General features: G+C 40.3%; 3 protein-coding genes across 4 annotated transcripts in view; all 3 read right to left on the reverse strand.

The window, feature by feature from the left end:
• Positions 1–3,978: 3,978 nt before the first annotated feature.
• On the reverse strand, positions 3,979–9,591 carry LOC142956528 (solute carrier family 22 member 13-like). The gene is made up of 10 exons (XM_076098160.1): positions 8,886–9,591; positions 8,684–8,787; positions 8,425–8,579; positions 7,560–7,728; positions 7,349–7,469; positions 6,807–6,901; positions 6,455–6,669; positions 6,104–6,212; positions 5,254–5,460; positions 3,979–4,729 (listed from the first exon to the last, which is right to left on the reverse strand). The coding sequence occupies exons 1-10, from the start codon at positions 9,258–9,260 to the stop codon at positions 4,636–4,638; spliced, it is 1,644 nt and encodes a 547-aa protein (XP_075954275.1). The 5' UTR covers positions 9,261–9,591; the 3' UTR covers positions 3,979–4,635.
• A 1,222-nt stretch (positions 9,592–10,813) lies between these two features.
• On the reverse strand, positions 10,814–15,185 carry LOC142956030 (solute carrier family 22 member 13-like). Its single transcript, XM_076097324.1, has 10 exons — positions 14,778–15,185; positions 14,606–14,709; positions 14,363–14,517; positions 14,056–14,224; positions 13,705–13,825; positions 12,700–12,794; positions 12,400–12,614; positions 12,200–12,308; positions 11,910–12,116; positions 10,814–11,570 (listed from the first exon to the last, which is right to left on the reverse strand). Exons 1-10 carry the CDS (start codon positions 15,150–15,152, stop codon positions 11,495–11,497), a joined length of 1,626 nt encoding a protein of 541 aa, XP_075953439.1. The 5' UTR covers positions 15,153–15,185; the 3' UTR covers positions 10,814–11,494.
• A 150-nt stretch (positions 15,186–15,335) lies between these two features.
• Positions 15,336–22,488, reverse strand: part of LOC142956031 (serine/threonine-protein kinase OSR1-like) — an 11,357-nt gene continuing 4,204 nt past the window's right edge. For both annotated transcript variants that reach the window (XM_076097325.1, XM_076097326.1), the window contains exons 5-17: positions 22,062–22,117; positions 21,741–21,850; positions 21,523–21,624; positions 21,069–21,202; positions 20,893–20,941; positions 20,721–20,786; positions 20,439–20,561; positions 19,911–19,946; positions 19,593–19,739; positions 18,942–19,047; positions 18,790–18,858; positions 18,493–18,557; positions 15,336–18,337 (exon numbers count right to left, since the gene is read on the reverse strand). In XM_076097325.1, the coding sequence (XP_075953440.1) occupies positions 18,263–18,337; positions 18,493–18,557; positions 18,790–18,858; positions 18,942–19,047; positions 19,593–19,739; positions 19,911–19,946; positions 20,439–20,561; positions 20,721–20,786; positions 20,893–20,941; positions 21,069–21,202; positions 21,523–21,624; positions 21,741–21,850; positions 22,062–22,117 (1,138 nt within the window). In that variant the 3' untranslated portion in view covers positions 15,336–18,262. The remainder of the gene's footprint in view (positions 18,338–18,492; positions 18,558–18,789; positions 18,859–18,941; positions 19,048–19,592; positions 19,740–19,910; positions 19,947–20,438; positions 20,562–20,720; positions 20,787–20,892; positions 20,942–21,068; positions 21,203–21,522; positions 21,625–21,740; positions 21,851–22,061; positions 22,118–22,488) is intronic.

Below are 22,488 nucleotides of genomic sequence, written 5' to 3' on the forward strand. Positions count from 1 at the left end.
GGCTGCAGACAGCGTCTATCATCCACGGAGAAGTGTTATAGGCAGCCTTGGTCCTTTCCTTAAGAGGTGCCACTTTATCCAGCAATGTGGTGCAATGTTCATTAAAAGACTGTATTAAGAGTTCAACATCATTGTGATTTGTGTTAATATCACAGCAAAAGTGCATTGAGAACTGATCAGCTGTACTCTGAGTAACAATGCGGGAGTGGAATGTTCATTTCAGACACAAGGGGTCAGCATTTACAGAAAGATCAAAGAAAATACATTCATGGTCACTGATCAGCAGGTCCTCACAACTGGTATGATCAATATCAAGACCCAGAGAGAACACAAGGTCCAAGGTGTGACCACCCCTGTGAGTGGCGCCAGAAACATATTGCGTGAAATTAAAAGATTCAGTAGTATTAAGAAACTCAGTGGCAAATTGTCTCTAAATTGTCAAACAGAAACAATAAAATTGGACACTGACCTTACTAGCTCTTTTCATCAGGATTTGTGTGTCTATTTGGAAGAGGTTAGACAAAAAGGTTGGATTACCAAAACTGAACATGACTTCCTTTATTGTCAGCACCTTATCCGCCATATATGTTGCCTAAAATACACAAATCAGTCTGGGCATCCCGCTCAGACAAATTCATTATTGTCTCCCCTGTTACTTTTTTATCAAACAGTGCTCAGATGACAAGAAAAAGAAGCATAGAAGTGAATAATATAACAAAAATGTAACAAAATATAAACTGTCTGCTGAATAGTTCAATTTTTGATACTCTCTCTGTCCATGTCTCCAAATTTGGTGATTACTTTTATCATCGATTTGGCAATTTTTGTCATAAAAAAGATTTATTTTAACTTTAATGGAGACTTCTATTTACAAGTCTCTGGTACCAGCGTCAGCCTCTATTTTGAGAGATTTAGTTTTGAACCCTGAGAAAATACACATTTGCCCAAAATTTTGAAATGGTATAGGTACGTTGATGTTTTTTGTCTATATCAAGGCGACACTTCAACAGCAATCTGCAATTTACTACGGGTTACAGTGAATAAAAGATTCCCTTTCTGGACATGTGGGTTATAAAAAAAAATAATGGCACCTTATCAACCTCTCTATACCAAAAATACACTGATAAAAACACGCTTTTGTTGGCAAGCAGTTTTCATCTAACCCCACTAAGAGAGGTCTACCACAAGGCCAATTCTTTAGAGTAAGAAGAGCAACACCATTAAAGATGTTATGGACATGAAAGCCAGATTTGTCCAGCGAGGGTACCCTATTGAATGGAAAGTTCTTGATTACTTTAAACAGCACTTAACCTATAACAAATCATTACTTCATTATTACCCAACGTTTCTATTTCTGTGTCTCCTCAAGTAAAGTGCACTATACCGAATTGCTACTGAGTTTGATTAGGAGTTGACCATTTGTTTTACCAGCAGTTTGTTCCTAATTTGTGCCTATACTCAAGATTGTGTGTACCTTATTGTAAAATGTTACCATAACCTTTATTTTTTATTTTTTTTATAACCTCTAGAGCCTTAGTTTAACCAGTGTCCCATTTTGGACTCACCTTCTCAACAAGTATATGTTAACTCTATTTTTACCTTCGGATTAACTACAAGATTAAAATCAGCTCTGTTGCACAATGAATACATTTGCAAGTATTTTTTCTCAGTATTGAACTTGGTCCCACACAGATTAATAAAATATAAAGCAGAAATAGAAATAGAAATATCAAAGTAAACATCTCTGTAGGTGTGTTTACCATAACCGGCAGACCTGAAATTTGAATTTACTTGTATAGTTATGTCAACAGACCAGGAGGTGGTGCTATCTCAGTAGCATTTCAAATATTTCAAGTTGCTGTCCTCTCTTAAAAATGGACTGTTGTACTTTTACTACTTGAATAAAGTTCTTAGCAGCTGTTTGATTCACATAAAACATATTGTATCATTTACCTCCTTGTAGAGAGTTTCCATTTAATTTGCAGACTTCTGCTCATCCCAAAAGGTGAATGGTATTTGGTTTGTGCCTCTCAAAAGGATAAAATAATTACTTTTAAGGAAATCAAAAATAGTATGTTTTTCTACAGGTACATTTTTCCACAATGTGCCTTTGGTTCAGCAAAACCCACGGACCACCAGTGTGAAGAGTTTTTATTGAGAGCTTTGGCAATCAAATATCAGTCAAAAGTAGATCTCAGATTCAATTCAATTCAATTTATTTTTGTATAGCCCAAAATCACAAATTACAAATTAGCCTCAGAGGGCTTTACAATATGTACACATTTGACATCCTCTTGTCCCGGGACCCTCACATCGGAACAGGAAAAACTCCCCCAAAAAAAACCTTTAACGGGGAGAAAAGGGGAAGAAACTTTAGGGAGAGCAACAGAGGAGGGATCTCTCTCCCAGGATGGACAGAAGTGCAATAGATGTCATGTGTAGAACAGGATAAATGAATTACAACACATTCAATGTAATTACAAAACAATCAATGTATGACAGAACCACGGCATCTGGAGGCAAGACCTGGTCCAGGTATAACCCGGATACACAGGAACCTGTGAGGCGAGAAAGCACAGAGACTCTGGTGAAGAAGCAGGTCAATAATGTGCATTAATGGTATCGGTACTATGAAATAGTAATTTGAGTAATAATAAAAGCGATATTAGCAGTTGGAGTCAGCAGGGCCATGGTTGGAGGAAGGACCAGGGTCCAGATGAAACCATGCTCCATGGTTATAGATCAGTTATTAATTTAAGTAACACACTACAGTACAAGGTAAAAACTGATGGAGTGACTGAAAATATAAAGTTTGTCCTGAGGCACAAGACAAAAGCCATCATGTCATTAAAAGTTTTAAAAATAATTTGTTACCTTGTGAGCATTAATGTCGTCTGTAACTTCCAGAGCAATCAGCTCATTCGATTTTGAGACATCGTATGTGCTTATTTGACCTGAAGGCAACACAACAAGAAAACCAATGCAGTGTCCAAAATGGAAAGCATGAAATACTTTAAGTTTCATGCCAATCTTCCGATTACAATTAGATATTTCTTGTGTGCACGTGGAAATTTGGTCGCTCTAAATTTTAGCATGCTAGCACTTGGTCCAAAGCAAAAGTCCAATGTAACATTTTTTTAGTTTTTTACTGACTTTCTTGCTCCACAGGAGATGAATCGTCCAAATTTGGATTGCTACATGCAGGTTTTGACCCCCAAAATCAGTATTCCTCGAGAACAAATGACAGAATCCCTGCGATCTTTACTGTACTTTGAGATTAATGCTAGCATGGCATGCTAACGTAAGAACTCTTAACTTGCTAAAATACTATGTCACCATACACAGTGGAGGCATGTAACTGTTAACATGTCGAAAAACTACATAATAAATACCAGCATGTCTCAACATCCATTAGTTGGTAAAATGTGTGTTAACATGCTAGAGTTAGCATGTTAGCATTCAGCTCCAGTTAAAGCTCAAGCACAGATTAGAGTGGTAAAATTTGAGTCCAGCTAATGCTGCTGTTAGCACGTTAGCATTCAGCTTGGATTGGTAAAAGTCCAGTGTTTAGCTCCACTCGTTCTCAACACACATTGGACTGTTTGAGTGTTTCAGTGATGAATGGCAACCAGCAAGATTATTCTCAGTGTTTTTAGCAGTCTTAGGCTACATCCACACTAATACGTTTTTGCTTTAAAACGGAGTTTTAAAACAAACGATCTCCATCCACACGAGCGTTTCAGCTTCGTTTTCGAGATGATCTCCGTCCAGACTAAAATGCCTGAAAATGAATGTCACGTGACTATTCACGTGCACTGGGCATGCGGGTGGGTGCCGTGTAAACAGGAAGTAAATTGGTTGCTTAAAAATATACGACAGAGTAATAAAGTCTTTAAGAATGAAAGGTCGTATTTGATACTTAAGATCTTCTCTAAAATCTTCCTCTATAAACTCAAACAGACAAATTTCGTGGAAAGTTTTAGAAGTTTTATTTTTCAGACTTAGTTACAGCGCTGCGGGTCTTGCTCTATCTCTCTCTCTCTCTCTCTCTCACTCACATCAAATTTACTTTAAAATCAACACTTACACATAAAGGTTTACTAGATTATGGGTCCATAAATGTGGTCAACACACATCTCTCACTCGTTCCCTCTCGGTTTCGTTGTCTGTTCTCACTCGTAGCTCTGCTGGTGGCTGAAGTCTGTCGTACTGGAGAGCAATTCATGTTTTGTTCCTTTATAGTTTATCTGCGGACTTCACAATTGTTGTGCAGAACAAAATAAGCATTAATAAGGAAAGGAAAGTCCGTCGTTTTGTGTCCATCGTCCTCCCTAAAGCCGCTAACTGTGACTTCAGACGTCCACTGCTGCGCTGGTCACGCCGCTCACTAATCGCTCCATTAATTAACAGCTGCTTCCTCTGCAAAAAGGCAGACTTTAACTGGACAACAGCTGCTAGTAAAGACAAAGTCAGCAACACCTGTAATCAGTTGAATTAACCTGGTAGTCAATCGATAATCAATGTTGTTTGTGAGCTTCCGGGAAAGGGTCACGTGATAGGTGCGTGACGAATGTGGGAAGGACACGTCGTGACTGCTAAGAAGCAATCAAGTAGCGAATGCGGGTGTGGGCGTCATCATTTCCAAACGTATCCGTTTTCGCCCATCCAGACTAGACGGGTGGACATGTTTTGTGTAGGCTTGTTTGATTCACTTTGGTTCTTCAGGGTGCTGTGGGAGAAATGAATACACAGAGTATGTTGCTTAAGTTGGATTGCTTTTTGTTACATGTTTTTATTAATGTATTTCGGTCAAATCTTTTTGTTAACAAAACTACAGAAACAAAATGAGTAGTCACTTCTTGAGCTCAAATAGAAAAGGGTTTTCATATTTGATTGTGCGCAGTACTTAAGATTGATTAAAAGTAGCTATGTTGTAATTTGGAGATGCTAATAGTCCGTTCTTCATAATGAAACAAAATTTTAATCTTAGAGTAAAATTATGTTATTATGTTATTTTCAACATCTTTACCGAAAATGTTGTCTTGTCTTTATACCAATAACTGGATTAATTCAAATAAAGTTTTTCCTGCAAAACCACTGAAGCAAACACAATAAATAGTCAAAGTGTCCTTGATAATGATACATGATACTGAACCCCAATTTGCTCCTGAAGGCCGCAGTTGTTATACTGTACATTTCGCTAACAATGACAGGTGTTCGATGTGCAGAGTCCTGGCCTGCGGCTTGCTTTACCTGTTGCCCTCGGCCTCATCGGTTGAATCAGGAAGCTCTCTTCTCCTGGTCTCCGGGAGCACGAAGCTCAGAGCTCCACTGATCAGTGTCAGGCTGCTGAAAACTACGGTGGGTATGGACCAGTGGTACACGGCCAACATGTTGAGCAACGGGGCCAGCAAGCCACCAACTCTGCTTGCAGTGGAGCCCAAACCAGAGGCTGTTTGTCTGAAACAGAGACATACAGAGCTCAGACGTGCACCGCTTTTTAATTTAAAGTATTCCATCGTGACACCGTATTGTACTAAACTTGATTAAATCTCATAAAGCTTCCTAAATAAGTTTTTTAAGTGCAGTACAAATAATACAATTGTGGTTTTACTGCCTTTATTCTGTGCATTTATTTTGGATAGAAGCATTCAACCTGTCCAACATTAGTTGACTAAAAAGAACAGTAACACCATTTAGTATCTGCAAGACTTCATTTGTTCTGCGTATGTTAAACCAATTTGACTGCAACAGTTAGCACTTTAAAAAAAGCACGTCAGTGAATACTGAAGCTAGTGTCCCATAAGAGAAAATGGTTCTTGACAGCTGCTGGGCTGACCCACATATCATAATGTTCACCTTCCTCAACTAAAAACAGGTCAAAACCAAGTAGTAACCAAGTAACCAAGTCTAATATATAACCCTGGCTGGACAATTTATTCTCAAAGACAACTAAACAAATAGAAGACAAGCCAACAGTAAACATACTGGTGTCCTTTAATGGTGCACAAACAATCAAAGGCAGGTGCTATATCCCTATTGTACTTTTGCACAATGCGTCATACTACAGTGAGATGGAGAGACTCAGATAGAGATGGCTTACCGAAAAGATGTGGGGAACAGCTCCTGAATATACACGTTGCATATGGATCCTGCCCAGTTTATGAAAAAACGTCCTGAGATTGCCAAGGTGGTAACAGCAACAGCATCATCTTGAACAGAATAACACAGTGTCGGACACAAAAACTATTGTCGAACAAGCGGCCATAATGGAGACTCTGCGAGGTTGTTCATAGAATGAGGCAATCAATCCAACATTGTTGAGATTTTACTCAAGTTAGGGGATCATTAACATCAGTGTCATGAATATCTGAACTAATTTTGATTGCAACCCAGGTGGACCCAGGTGGTGCCCTGTCTAACAGCCAGAGAAACACTACCTGAAGTGCGTTACCTTGGGGAACAGCTAGGATTAAGATGCACAAGAATCCCCCAACCAGAAGAGTTGACATCAGTGACACTTTTCTCCCCACTGCCTCCAACAGCCAGATGCAAAGTACATGCGCTGGTAGTTCACTCAGACCAAACATAAGCTGCGTCAGGAAGATGTTCAAGCCAAAATTTCCCACATTGAATGAAAGGCAGTAGTAGGTAACATTCAATGAGAACCTGAAGGTTTACAAAAACACAACAAGTGTTAAACAGTTTGAAATATGAATTGTGAAATGTGTTATTACTTGAGCAATGTCAATGCATCATTTGTAGGCTAAGTAGAGTTGTTATGGGTATCATGAAATGTAACTTACCATGCTAATGTTACGGCTAAGAAATACTTCCTAAGCACAGATGATTGGATAAGTATTATTATGCCTCTCTTTTTCTCAGTTTCTTTCTTAACAATCTGTAATGCACAAGGGGTGGACACAATATCACGTTAATGTTTGCTTGTGTTAGCAAACCGTGTCATCCAACAGCCTGGCAAAGCGTACTCAGTTTTTGTTCACACTGTGTCAGAGAGGTGATAAACTCTTATATTGTTAACTCTTCGTGTGAGTCGTTGTGTTATTTCATCCTAAACGGTTTACTGCAAATCAGCACGGACCAATTCACTGCAGTGTTTACAAGCCATTATAATCCAATACAACTTTTTCCTCAAAAGTTAACAAGGCGTTAAGTGAAGATCTTTCTGACACTGTTCAGAGACAGATACTATTCATTGAATTGTAGACACTTTGTCATGGAATAGTGAATTCCCCATAATGTGTTTGCTATTACCAGTGTATATAATATTGCATTTAAGTTATGATATAGTGGCATAAAGAATATTATTTTTGTTTAGGATCAGTACCTTTTCCATCAGAGACTCTGGAACAGTGCGTTTGTTGATGGCTGCCACTTTGGTAATCAGCTGTTTAGCCTCTTCTGTCCTTCCTCTGTCCAACAACCACCTGGCTGACTCTGGAATAAACCTGTCAGAAACAAGGACAGTGACACTTATCAGTGATCTTTAATTCACCTTTAAAACAAACAAGGTTAATAAAAAAGAATAATGTGCACACCATATGTAACTCGCAACAACTGCAAACAGAGATGCTGTGATTAGTTGAGCCAGTCTCCAGTCTCTGATGAAATAGATCAGACCAGCGAGGACGGCCTGTCCAACTGCACCAAATAGCTGAGTCACACATGCTCCCCACGATCTTTTGGACGGCCCGATCCACTCAGTGGCTAAACAGGAAATCAGTGACAGTTACACTGGAGTTCATTGTGCTAACATCACCACCCCTGCCAAGAATTATGGAGCCCCAAAACTGACATGTTGTAAATGGTTATTAGACAAGTTTCTAAAAAAATAACTGAATACATCAATAAATAATTATCTACACAATTAAAATGGAGCGTAAAGAGAAATATAATTGCTAGTTGATCAAAATCCATTAGTTGATTAAAAGACGTGGTCATTAAATGAAGACAAGAGACATGCACTTGAAGATATAAAGAAAGATTTCTGTGAACTTCTAAGTAGCTAGCTAACTTTGTTAGCGTTATTTTGATGACAAAAATGCATTAGCTCCTGCTACGATGCTACAGCAGTATGCAGTTCAGTAGAGGATTAACAGTATCTCCTCTGGCTCTAGTAGTTTTATGGTGAAAGGTAGCTTTACATGCACTGTCTAACAATGTTATTATTCATGTATTCAGTTACACCTTTGAAATGTTTAATGACCTATGACTACATTTTGTCAGTTTTGAGACTCGATAAAGAATCCCTTTGTTGTAAGTAAGCTATCTTTCACTGTGGTTATACTGGGATGAAAACAATGGTGAGTTTATTTGCATTATAAATGAAGAGTTAAATGCTTGGTTTAACAAAAACTGACCCAAAAATAGTTTTTTCAAATGACGGAGTGACCTATAGCTCACCCAATATGACGGCGTTCAGTCGAAAACCTCCATAGCCAATTCCCGCCACGAACTGGGATGCCAAATATAAATAGAAGTTGGGACATAATCCAGTTGTTAGAGTAAATATCAGCAATAAAATGAGTGAAATCTGAGCTGCCCATTTACGACCGAACCTGGAAAAGATAAAAACCTAGTGTCAGCATATGTGGTATAAAAACTCTTTTTTTTAAAAACAGATTCAACAATACATATTCTGTACTACGTCTAGTACACTTACGATTCAGCAAAAGGTCCAAATAAGACACAACCAATAAGAATGCCAGCCATCAACACTGCTTGTGCCACTTCCAACAAATTAGCCTGGTCACAAACTAGATCAAACTGTAGAAAAAGCAAACAAAATGACTAAAAATGTTAATTTCATCAGGATTATTTAACATGTATATTATAAATGACTATAAGACAGACCTATGACTTACATCGGTGACTATGGTGGCATCATAGAGCGTGTTGTAGTAAACCCATCCATTCCTGCACCTTGTGGTCTCATTGAGTCCGTACTCCGTGATGGCCCCGATGTCCCAGTCCATGGGGACAAACATCTGACACCTGCTGAAGGTCCCATCCTCCTCCCGGGGCAAAGTCAGGTTCAGCTGCTCATCTGTGGTCAGGTTGGAGTCAGCCTGAAGGATCCAGTCTGTGTTACAGTGTCGCTCTGGATCAGACTGGATAAAAAGAAAACTGCAAAATAAGATGGGTAAAAAGAAATTTGGGAAGGCTAACGCAATCAGAGTGAGCTTCTGGAAGAAGCCAAACTCTCCGATGGTCCTCAGAATCTCTCCAAAATCCACCATTTTCACACTGCAGATGATGTGTGAAACTCTGGTTGAATTTCTTATATAAGCTCAGGTTCAAATAAATGTTTCACCATCTGTAGTCAGTAATTAAATGGACCAAATGGTTGACCTGTTAACGCAAAAACTGTGAAAACCAGAATTTAAGAAATCATATTGTCACGGTTGGGTTTTGCTTTGTGTGTGTGTGTGTGTCTCTCCACCTGTGCCAAATCACCTGCCCCTGGCTTTTCCCTCTGCAAACCCCACTCATCGCCACTCACCTGCCTTTGTAGGTATTTGTGTTTGTCTCCTGTAAGTTAATGGTCAGGATTTGGAGAAATAGTTCAACATTTTGGGAAATAATCACCTTTAATGCTTCCAAATGAATGTTGTATCTTGTTCATTTGATCCATGTTAATTTGTGACTTGCTAAACAAAATGTATAAGTATCATAAATGTTTGTTTGCCACAGAGCTTTTTAGTTTTTTTCAATAATCCAAAATCAAACATCAAAAAACACATTAGCTTTTTGTTGATGTTAATTTCTCGGGTTGGCCTCCAAAAAATACATCATCCTTGCATCCACACAAAACCAGAAGTAAACAATTTGTGGTTTAACAGAGGGATTTCATCCAGCACACAGGAACAGCACTGCTGAAGGTCCCATCCTCCTCCCGGGGCAGAGTCAGGTTCAGCTGCTCATATGTGGTCAGGTTGGAGTCAGCCTGAAGGATCCAGTCTGTGTTACAGTGTCGCTCTGGATCAGACTGGATAAAAAATACACTGGCAAAGAGAAAAGGCAGAATAACATTTGGGAAGCAAAGAGCAAAAATAGTGATCTTCTGAAATAATCCAAACTCTCCTATACTCTTGAGAATCTCTCCGAAATCGGCCATGTTCAGGGAAGCGGTTTTCAGTTAGGAGATGTCGCTGCACGATGACCTTTAAAGAATGTCCATTAATGTTTAAACCCTGGACTATGTTTCTGGAGGGATGAGACAGCATTTATCTGAAGCCTTCAGTAAAATTTACAAGATTTTATGTTAGGGTGTCTTACCTCAGTATAATCTGCTATTTCCAGTGAGCTGCTAATAAAAACCCAATGCCACTCTGCTGCTTGTCTGAAGATTTATTTGCAGAGTGTACTATAACTTCGCTTATCTCTCGCAGAAAGTGCTGTTGATCTTTCACCAACTTTTACAACATGCTGACTCGTCAAACCTCTCCGACAGCACTCTTACCTGAAAGATAAACCTGTTACATAAAGTGGAGTCATCACAACTTTGTCGACAAACAGCTAAGCTGAATCAAATAGAGAGCATCATTTTCTAACAGTAAGAGACTATGACGCCCCGAAGCAGAATTGATAGAATGTTTATGAAGAAGTCAAACACTAAAGTTGTGTTCGCACATTTGTATATAAGAGAAGACAGTTGCGGTGAGATCACATTACTCAGTGCTCAAAAGAAACCAAAATATCAAAAAGTAATGACAGCCAATGACCTCCGCAGCACTCTGTGCGTTTAATAACTTGTTGTAAGAACAGAAAAACATAATCCAGCAACACAAAGTTCGGTTTTCTATTTTATTTATTATATCTCTATGTAAAATACAATACAGTTGTCTCTAGGCCTTTCAAAACATTCAGATGAAACCGTCTGTGAGGAGAAAATTACATTTCAGTTGAACTTCTCACATTCACACACCCTGTGTAAAAGGGTCAAAAGTCGATTTTGCTTTGTACTAAGGGGTCATGTGTAAAAAAAAAAAAAAAGAAAGAAAGAAAAACTACTCTAATTTTGATCTCAGGTGAGATATGATGTAGCTGTAGCTTTACACACAGTTATTCTACTGGAAAAACAGTATATTGCATTCTGGTGTAGTCGGTCACATGTCTGCTGAATGTGAAACTCAACTGCATGTTAGCTCACATGTAAATTTGTAACTTAGTGATTTTTGTTTTTGTTTTTGCTGCTGTGCATGATCTGGGTTCCTCATTCCTTCTTGCTAAGCTATTTTTCTTAACAACAGCCGTTTAGCTGGCCACTTCTAGAACAGTAAAACAGCAACAGACAGAAATGACAGCAATAAAGACACATGATTGAGTCAGACGCTGTACATGAGCAAACACACTGGGTGACTCAGCAACACTGACAGCAAAGTCGGGTCCAAATAAAAATATTCGACTCAACATTATATAGCTAGCTCATGCTATACACAACAAAAACATCTGTAAAAATACGGTATTCCAACTAGAGTTTGGTGGATTTTCTGCTGTTGTGTTCGACCATGTTGGAGTCACTTCCTGTGTTCTTGTTGGTCATGTTCCTAGAAACAAAAGGAAGACAACGTTTAGACTGCAGAGTTCTGACCTTTACCTGTCCGACTTTTTGTAAAAAAGTTATCTTTAACTTAATCACTGCAAGTGTGTTCATGTATGGTTAGTTTCAATTAAACTGGACGAGAAATTACGAGTCTCAAATTATCCACAAAGTGAAATTTTTACATTTAATTTTTTTGTATGGATGAAACCAACGAGATCAAACATGTTGAGGAGTGCAAGCTTGTGAAAAGCAGATCTAGTGTGGATGGATGCCACCGGTTGTAATGATCCCCATAAAAGCCAATATTGGCACAACTCCTCAGTAAATCGTGCCGCTTGCTTACTTGTGGCCCTTGGCCTCAATAGTTGAATCAGGAAGCTCTTTTCTCCTCGTCTCGGGAAGCAGGAAGACAAGAGCTCCACTGATCAGCGTCAGGCTGCTGAAGACTACGATGGGTATGGACCAGTGGTACACGGCCAATATGTTGAGCAACGGAGACAGCAAGCCTGCTGATCTATAGGCTATGGAGCCAAAGCCAACGGCTGTTTGCCTGAAAGAGTGGAGTTCACTTTCAAATACATCATATGTAGATTATCCATAATCACTTATTTAGTATACTTTTATTTTGAGTACCTGACAGAAGTGGGAAACAACTCCTGAATATAGACCATGCATACGGATCCGCCCCAGTTCAAAAAGAACTTTCCAGCGGTTATAAGGGCTGTGATGACAATAGCACTGTCTGGAATTAAAATGCAAGTTGAGTGTATTAAACCACTGACAGTCAGATGGATGTATCCTCGTGGACCGAATGTGAAGGACAGGAAATTCACCTCGAGGGCAAGCAAGGGTTAGGAGGCAAAAAAAGCTGCCAGACAGGAGGGTTGATATCAGGGATTTTTTCCTCCCTATCAACTCCAGAACCCAGACACACAGGAAATGTGCTGGCACCTCAGTGATCCCAAACAGGAACTGAACCAGGAAGATGTTCAGACCAAGCTTACCCACATTCAGAATGAGGCAGAAGTAGCCTAGATTTAATGAAAACCTTCAAATCACAAGAACACAAAAATGACACAAAAATGTATTTAATTAAATGTATGACTAGATTCCAAAATGTGCTTAAAACTTACCAAGCAAAGGATACAATGAATAAATATTTCACCAGGACTGTTGAGGTAAAAATTGCTTTGATTCCTCCACTTTGGACTTCTCGTTCCCCAGTTACCTGAAGGGCAAATGTATTATTATAATACAGAGGGTAAATATCTCTCCATAGCCAATATCTCTATAAGTGTTGCTCAGAACAACCTACTGCTCAAAGGCAGTGAAACCAAGGAGCTGATTGTTGAATAATAAATAAGTGGAGGCGAATACACACCCCTGTCTACATCATCACAAACAACCTGACATGGTCATCACACACACACATCCTGGTGAAGAAAGCTCCTAAACGGACGTATTTCTTAAGGAGACTTAAGAGGGCAAAATTCCCGAGCCAGAGGAGCAATAGAAAAGGTCCTGACTGGAAACATGACAAACTGCCATGGGATGTGCATGGCCCAGGACAGGAGGGCTCTACAGCGTGCGATTAAAACTGCCCAGAACATCATTGGTACCCATCTACCAAGCATCGGTGATATTGGTGAGAAGAGGTGCCTGCGAAGAGCCCAAAGGATAAAGACAATAACCACCCAGCCACAGCCTGTTCACTCTGCTGCCGCCTGGCAAGAGATACAAAAATATAAGCTGCCGTAACACCAGACTTCAGAGCAGCTTCTTTCCTCAGGCTGTGAGACTTCTAAATTCATCCTCCACTCTCCAAATAAATATATATATATATATATATATATATATATATATATATATATATATATATATATATATATATACATACACACACACTAGTGCTGGGCAAGTTAACGCATTATTATCACGTTAACGCATTCATTAATTAACGCCGACAATTATATTATCGCGCGTTAACGCAGTTTTTTTTATTTATTATTAAGCGGACATTTTTAACACAAGAACCGGGCAGCAAGCGGTGAACAGCTGTTTGTGTGGAGTCTCTTCCTTCTCTTCCTGCTGCCGCTCCCCCATTTGATCAGAGGTCATTCAAATTGAATCCGATTTACCTCGTCCAGCAGATTTTCTGGGATTTTCTTTTTATTGATCGCTGCAGCTCTACGGATCAACTTATTTGCTTCTTCGGTTCTTCCCTCTCCAAGTAACCACCTTGCAGATTCCGGAATCCACCTGAAAATATTAATCACAGCCCAGGTGTTGGAGTCACTCACAAACTGTCTAAATCAGAAACTAATCTACCAACAAGGTTAATTTCTCATCAATCTTCCAAAAGACACTGGTTTTATCTCAGTCTGTAAAGTAACACTAGAGCTATGAAACCATGGGACACACATGGCTAAACTGGGTTTGTCCAGGTATATATGATCAGGAAGTGAAATTAATTATTAAACAACACATACCATATGTACACGAATATAAAGGCCTGCCCTCCTGCTATGACGTACTGCACCATTCTCCAGTCACGGATAGCATAGACCAGACCAGCCATGCCACACTGTCCAACAGCTGAAAACATCTGGCTCATGCAGGAGGCAAAGGATCTTTTGGTGACTCCAATCCACTCCGTAGCTACAAACAGAAGTCAAACACCAAAATCACATCTGAGCTGGAATAAAAAAGCATTTTCTAAGACAGTTTCATGCTTGTGATAGCCTATTGAACATAAATCAGAGACATGTTGGTTAGATTAAAAAAAAGAAGTCATACCTAATACAGTGGAGTTCATTCTATATCCTCCGAGTGCAGCTCCAACTATGAACTGTGACACTATGTAAACGTAGATGTTCGGAGACACGCCAGCAACTATGACGAATATTAGCAAGAGAACAACTGGCAACTGGGTGGTTCTCCTGCGGCCGTACCTAAAGTTTAGAGAGTGGTTGACCGTCAAATGAAGGGTTTGAAAGTTTACTTGCACTTTACCTAATTTATCTTTCTCAAGTCACTTACGATTCAGCTGTGGGGCCAAAGATGAATGAACCAGCAGGTAAACCGGCCATGAAGATTGTCTGCGCAACTTCAGCCATGTTAGACTTGTCACAGACGAGGTCAAACTGCAAAACAACACTGTCAAAAAGCCGTAGGGCTGAGAATAAACTACAAATCATCATTACCGACTTACATCAGTGACTATGGTGGCCTCATAGAGCGTGTCGTTGTACACCCATCCTTTCATGCACCCTGTGGTCTCATTGAGTCCGTACTCCCTGATGGCCCCGATGTCCCAGTCCACAGGGACAAACATCTGACACCTGCTGAAGGTCCCATCCTCCTCCCGGGGCAGAGTCAGGTTCAGCTGCTCATCCAAGGTCAGGTTGGAGTCAGCCTGAAGGATCCAGTCTGTGTTACAGTGTCGCTCTGGATCAGACTGGATAAAAAGAAAACTGCAAAATAAGATGGGCAATAAGAAATTTGGGAAGGCTAACGCAAGAATGATGAGCTTCTGGAAGAAGCCAAACTCTCCGATGGTCCTCAGAATCTCTCCAAAATCCACCATTTTCACACTGCAGATGATGTGTGAAACTCTGGTTGAATTTCGTATATAAGCTCAGGTTCAAAATAAATGTTTAACCATCTGTAGTCAGTAATTAAGTGGACCAAATGGTTGACCTGTTAAAGCAAAAACTGTGAAAACCAGAATTTAAGAAATCATATTTAAATTAAATAGTGTCCTCAATCATTGAATTCCATCATGTGACTTTATTCAGCTACTAAAATCATTTGCATTTGTTGTCATTTTCCAATAAGCTATACATGTCAAGGAATCTCTTATCACAAATATTCCACTTCAAATTATGCATTCGATGTACACATTTCATAATCAATGATATTTTAAAAATATATGTAATGATCTGTAAAAAAAAGAAGAATTTACTTGCCAATTAAATGATTAAATTAATACTAATCATTCAGGGACTCCATAAGAGGCAGAATATTTGGTTTTCTGATGAGTAAACAATAAAGGGGTAAAGTAATTTAGAAAATCTAAATGCCTTTCAGCTCAAAGCCTTTGATAATTGATAATTGTATCACCAAACCCCCCCCCCCCCCACACACATACACACAGGGAGAGAGAAGTGTGACCTGCGTCGCCCGTCTAATTAAAATGACTTTGTGTCCGTTAAGCCTTGGACAGGTTTCAGTGAGAAAACTGCATGTCATGACATCAAAAGCAGAGTGTGTAAGATTTCAAGCCCCCATGTAAATACTCATGTTAACATATCAATAAGGTGCTAATTGAACAAATCATTTGTGCATGACTAGTGATGCTCTGACAAAGGCCAACAGTGGAAAAAACTACAAAACAAGTTAAACTCTGTGTACTGAACGTGATGAGTCTCAATCTGCCTTGAGCTATATTTACAAGTGAAATGATCCTTTTATCCGACACTTAAAACAGTCAATGCATCTACATCGTTACAGACAAACCTCATGATGTTTGAGTGACAGTGCATGGAGTTGCCATCATACGTACATTTACAACATCTTTACATACACCATTTACATCAGTACCGGAACTAGGAGGCATCTCGCAGCCCTTTGCACGTGGTACAAAACAACCAAGCGGCTACACAGGGAGTGATGACGGGGAGGTGTTGGTGAGTGTTAATAAAGCAAGAGAGACTACAGTACTGTCACAACAACTTGCCTATATGATAAAAACTAAGGAAATAACTGGCCACCAGAGACATTTAAAGGGTTACTTCAGCCAAAATATGAAATATTTACCTGGAGTGGTATCCGGACATGCAGATAGTTTGGGTTTCTATTTGTTGAGGTTTTGAGAGAACCATCTCAAGCTTCCTGCTGTCCCTCGATACAATGCAGGTAAACACAATGTAGTTTGTTGTTGCTCGAGGCATTGAACAAAGAGTGTACAGCCATGCTAGCAGCTCAGCGAGGCTGTCCGGAGGCACTGCAGTGCTTTGAACTAAAGGCTCATCTCAGCTTGCCAACATGTTCACGATGGCAACGCTAACACGCTGATGTTTAGCGGGCATGTTTTTTTTGGGCGGTCAAAATCTTACGTTTAGCATGTTAGCATGCTAACATTCGCTAATTAGCGCTAAACACAAAGTACAGCCGAGGATGACGAAAATGGTATTAGCTTTGCATGCAAACGACCAAATTAAACCAACTCATCCTTTAAGGAGCGGGACTAATTATTTTGAATTTCGGTCTGGTCACTAACGTGAGACTGGCCACAAACATTCCGTTCACCTCCGTTGTGTCAGAATGGAGGCAAATGAGACTAAACTATCTGCTAAATACCACTTGAGGCAAGTGACAAAACATGTTTTTTTTTTTTTTTTGTGTGCGTGTTTCTTTGCAATGTGGGTGAAGGGTTAGAATATATTTCACTTTTGGTTGAACATTATCAGTTTTTGTACATGCACTATTGACCTGTAACACCAGCAGCTCCAGGCTCAACACTCATTGCCAGCATCCTTCCTGAACTGTAGTAATGGGTAACGGGCTAAATGATGCTTCTCCCCCGCGTAGGACACGTCCGCCTGTCTGTTGTGCTAAATGTTCAATTTGCTTGTGAAAATTAAAGTAAAACCTCACTGCAGGTTCCTAAATCTGCTGGGGTGGCTTCATGAGCTTCTAGTACGAGCACAATAAGTGGATTTATTCAACCCGAGAGAAATAATATTAGCAACCAGTGGTCTCTCACACACACACACACACACACACGGTGAAAGGAAAACACCTATTGCATAGTACAAGAATATTAGGCAGGCATCAATCTGTGAAAATAATCCTGTCTTTGAATACCTCGGGAACCATCTGACAAAGTGTCGTTACTGCAGTTATGGGACAGAGCAGTTGTATTTCAATCGGAGCCGAAACTCTTTGGTTACGTTTTGACAAAACCACCACACCTTGGGCTGCCTTCAACAGGAATCTGGTAATTTGTTTATATTCTACATAAAAATCCATCTGAATGTACAGAATTACAAAACTAAAACTATGCTACAGTGTGTTTCACTAAGTGATTTGTATCAGTGTCACAGGGGCTTTTCTGAGATTTCTTCGGATAGGCGTACATAAAACACACCTCGTAATCACAGATGGACTCTTGTAATATCTGTAGTTTGACTAACTAAGGCTTTTCAATTTCAGTGTAGCATAAAGTGCCATATAAAGTAAGCACGACACTCGAGTGAGTTTTGTGGCACAGTTGATTTAAGAAAAACAAAATAAGAAAAAACAAAAGGCAATCACTTCCAGTACTGGCAGGAGATGGTTTGGATTGTGCTCATGTATGAAGTGGGGGGGGAAGAAGAAAAAAAAAAAAAAGAAGAAAGAAATAAGGAGTTGATATAGTTGATTGCATCTCTTCTCCCATTTACTGTATAAGCGCAATGTAAACGTTTCAAGTGTGATTCCTGTTATGAACTGAGCCCCTTCTCAATGTGGTCCTCATGCATCCTGCAGTAGTGTCACACTCCTGCCAGCTTCCTGTCTCCTCATCCTCTTCTTCTTCTTCCTCCTCGTCGTCGTCGTCGTCTTCTCTTTGGCAGCAGTGGTTTCTTGGAATTGACTACAATGCAGCTGTGCAATACCATTAGTTTCTATCCTCTGTTGGTGGCTCTACTTGACTTAACTGATGCTGAGCTGCGCAAATCCAATGAGTTTAATATCATCGGGAATTTCAGACTCCTCCACGCCGGATGCCTGGAAGAGAGGGAAAAAGGTTGTAAAGTGTCTGTATATTAAGATATATATATATATATATATATATATATATATATATATATATATATATATATATATATACACACATATATATATATATACACACACACACACGTTTCTGTCAGTGTACTTACCAATTTAAAAGTCACATTTTTGTTACTATGAGGATCATCAACAATCTTTTGCAAATTGGCAGCAACTAGACGGAAGATAAAAGGAAATGTGAGGACCTCGTCAGATGACCAGCGAATGTAAGAACAGATGACAAGACTTTTCCATCAAGTACATTTTATTTATTTATTTATATATATATATATATATATATATATATATATATATATATATATATATATATATATATATATATATATATATATATATATATATATATATATATAAATCCATCATTCAGTGCTATATCTCTTACTTACCAATGACTAAGTCCCTCCCATCAACCAGACCAGCTGAGACCAACTCCTGAGAAACTCCATCAGCAGAATCTGCGGGCAGATATGAAGAGGAGATTGAGACCGGAGCCTCTTAGAACAAGACGGAAGAGAAGAAGCCAGCGGCTGCATCCTACCTCTGCCCGACATGAACTCAAATCGGATGTCATTGAGTTCCTTCTTGGGATTCCTCAGTCTCAGGACGAGGCTGATGGGGACACTGGCATTGGCTGCAGCTGGTTCCTGCAACAGCACAACCGTTAAGTATAGCCCCTCTGGTCAGAATGCACAACATGGAGGTTAGAAACACTGCACCAACGATACAAGAGGATTCATTTGTTGCCGAAGTGTGACCTGATTGTGGTAGTTTTGTTTGAAGTATTGACATTTTTCTTGCCTATTCATGGTGTCTGTTGAACACCAGTAGCACTATGGAGCCCTCACAACAGGAATGACCGTTTAGTTTGTAATAGCGCATGAATGATTCACATCCTGCCACCGGTTTCTCGCTAATTGACAGTTGGTGCCAATAATCATATATAGGCATCAACAAGGGCAGTGAGAAAGACTACTGCAAGCTAGCAACTATAGCGGTAAACAATGCAGCGTTCAAACTTTTATGAGAAATGTGCTTATCACATGTTTTAAGAGGAATGAAATCTAAAAGATGTTTGTTGGACCTCAAAGGTACACACAACGCATTTTGGTGAGCAACACTGAATGTAAACATAACTTAAGCTTCCTTACAAGAACATAGCACCTGTCCTCAAACGGGACTGTGTTTTTACCTGAGCAGTGGGGGGATGTGAAGGGCTTGCTGTTTGAGCGGGAGCCTGTGGCGCAGCATCATCTCCTGACTGGCCCACATTCGCAGGGCTCTCGCTCGCAGCACCGGGGGACTGCAGATGTGTGGCGCCATCTACTGGTGGGAAAAGCTAAACGACACCATTGAAAAGAAATCAGCAGGTGTGTTTTTTTTTTGTTTTTTTTTACATGAATGGAAAAACATGGACACACACAACACAGGACAGTCATGCAGATCGCTTAAGTGAGGCATTACAATAAATCAAGATTTTCAGGTCATGTCCACTACAAAATGGACTCACCTCCATATTGTCGGACCCGTCCTTCACTCTGGGGGACTGCAGAATGGACATGACAGATTGTCAGGATTAAAAACATGCAAGTCTCCTTTTATCCCCCCCCCAATGTATGGACTGATGCAGTATTGTAGGATTGAAGGAATTTGACACAAGGGGACTTTAAACGCAGGGCTTAACTGAAATCACAGTTAAGACAACAGACAGTAAAATCCCACACCAAGACAGACATGAATTGAGTGCGAACACATGTTGGAGAATCAATTTTCAAACAGCAGGTCTAGTTATTCTTGACTCTCAGGTCTACAGATCATGACAGATTACTGGTGTAAACTAAACTTGCACTACACTGACATTGAGGCAGGAGGCCTAAGCAAAAGCACACTCCAGCTTGGCTAAGAAATGTTGAGACTAAAAGGTCCACTAGCACCAGCCTCTGTCCATAAGGACGCTGTGTGCAGAGACAAACAAGAAAAGTGGCCTTATGAAGTATCTGAGTTGACTGTTTGAAGACGAGGGCAGGCGGAGTCTCACCCGCAGAGCTGCCACAGCAGCTTTGCCCTCCTCGCTCTCCTCGTCCAGCTCTTCGTCGCTCCACTCCCAACTGCCGTCCTCCGTCTTGTGGAGACGGCCGCTCGAGCCGGGCACACGACGTACCTGCACAGCGCATTAAAACAAACACCAAAAAAAACAAGATCCAAGTTTGGAAACTGGGACACACCGTAGACAAGACGGCACACCTGTGCAGAGCAACACAATGTCATAGATGTGTCATCTTCCACTAGTGTGTATTCGCGGCGTATTAGACTACCGAACCTTTTTGGATCGCTCCGTTATTGTTGGACCTTTGTGTAGAAGCCTCTCCTGCAGGTACTCGTTGTTCTGTAACAGAGAGACAAACGGTAATTACAGGATCTATGAAGATTCCCTCTGAAACACGCATAAAAAACATTTCAGTGTATTTTAATAATAGTGATGTACGGCTCACTTTGGCTTTTGTGAAGAACTTGTGCTTCAGCAGCTCTGCTGCAGTTGGCCTGAATAGGAAAAAAGAGACAAGGCTCTTCATTATATTCATTACACAACTTCTAATGGAAAGAAAAACAAGCGCAAGTTTAATCTGCCATGAGTCAAAAAACAAAGAGGGTTTTAGCACCAACTGACCTTTTTTCTGGATCTTTCTGTAAACACAGAGAGAGCATCTTCCTGAAGGACTTGCCATACTTCTTCACCATCTCCTTGTCTGTGATGCCCGTCTCCAGACAGGGAGGGTCGTTCTGCAAAGTCAGCATCAGTACCTACGGACACGTAGAGAACAAAGAACAGCTTCAGGGAACTGATTAAAACAGCTGCCGATTCAAAACTGAGGAAACATTTATGGACTCCAAAGGTCATCAGCGTTTCAGCCACTAAATGCAACAGAACACCTTAAAACAGTCTGTCCTTGTTTTGTTAAAGCCGTTTAAAAAAAAAAAAAAGGTATTTTTCTGGTGAAATGATTTGTGTTAATCAAGCAGACGGCTGTAGCTTGCAAAACTGAATGTGCCATGTAACCAAAGAGACAGTAGATGCGTTACTGACGAACAGCAAAGTACCAAAAAAGCCCACGCAAAGTTACCTTCATGGGTGGGTATTTGTGATACGGTGCAGCACCAGTGGCCAGTTCAATGGCCGTTATCCCAAAACTCCAGATGTCAGCTTTGAAGTCATAGCCGCGGACCTGCGGATTAAAAACAGATCCGAGTGAACAAAGCGCTTCCTTTTATCACCCAGTTACGAGGCATTACAGGACGGACAACAGAGGGAGAAGCAAGCGCTACACAACAAGCCTCCTACCTGCTCCATGACCTCCGGAGCCATCCAGCACGGGGTTCCCACAAATGTCTTCCGAACCTTGTTCCTAGTCATGTCTCCTCCCGCGGAAAGAAAGGCACTCACACCAAAGTCTGTGGAGTGTGTGTGATTGAAGAGAAAACATATCTAAAAATCACGAAAATATTTAGACAAACAAATCTCCAGAAAAAGGGGAAACAACGTGGACCTTGTTTGTGAAGCTGGATAATTGTAGCAGAATTACCACACAAAAGGGCATTAAACTGTAAATTAAGCAGAAACGCTGAACAAACGACAATGAAACAGGAAGTAGAAACACTGTACCGGCAATTTGCACCGAGCCATCGTCCCCGAGAAGAATGTTTCCAGCCTTTAGATCCCTGTGCATGAAGAGGAGGATTAGAACAGAGGAGTGGCACACTCACCGTGCAATTGAACAAACACTCTCCACTCGAGCGCACAAACGGGTTCAAGCTTCACCTTTGATCGGCCTCATTTGAATTCACCTGATTTCTGTTTGCATACATTCGAGTGCAAACGATGCCCAAAGAATGGGAGTGGATTAACCCGACCCAAACCGCCTCCCTCCCCCTCTCCTAATTATGTGTAAGCGAGTTAGCCTCAGCATCTGAGTTCAATCAACAGCGGCTCTCTGTCTACTGAAATACTGTCCGCTCTAACGGCAACATCAGCTTCACTTCAAATATCAGTCAAATGATTCTTATGGACTTTTACAATGAGATAGATCATG

This window comes from Anarhichas minor, unplaced genomic scaffold (genome assembly GCF_050575085.1).
Source record: "Anarhichas minor isolate MPS153535 unplaced genomic scaffold, ASM5057508v1 ptg000024l, whole genome shotgun sequence".
Classification (NCBI taxonomy): domain Eukaryota; kingdom Metazoa; phylum Chordata; class Actinopteri; order Perciformes; family Anarhichadidae; genus Anarhichas; species Anarhichas minor.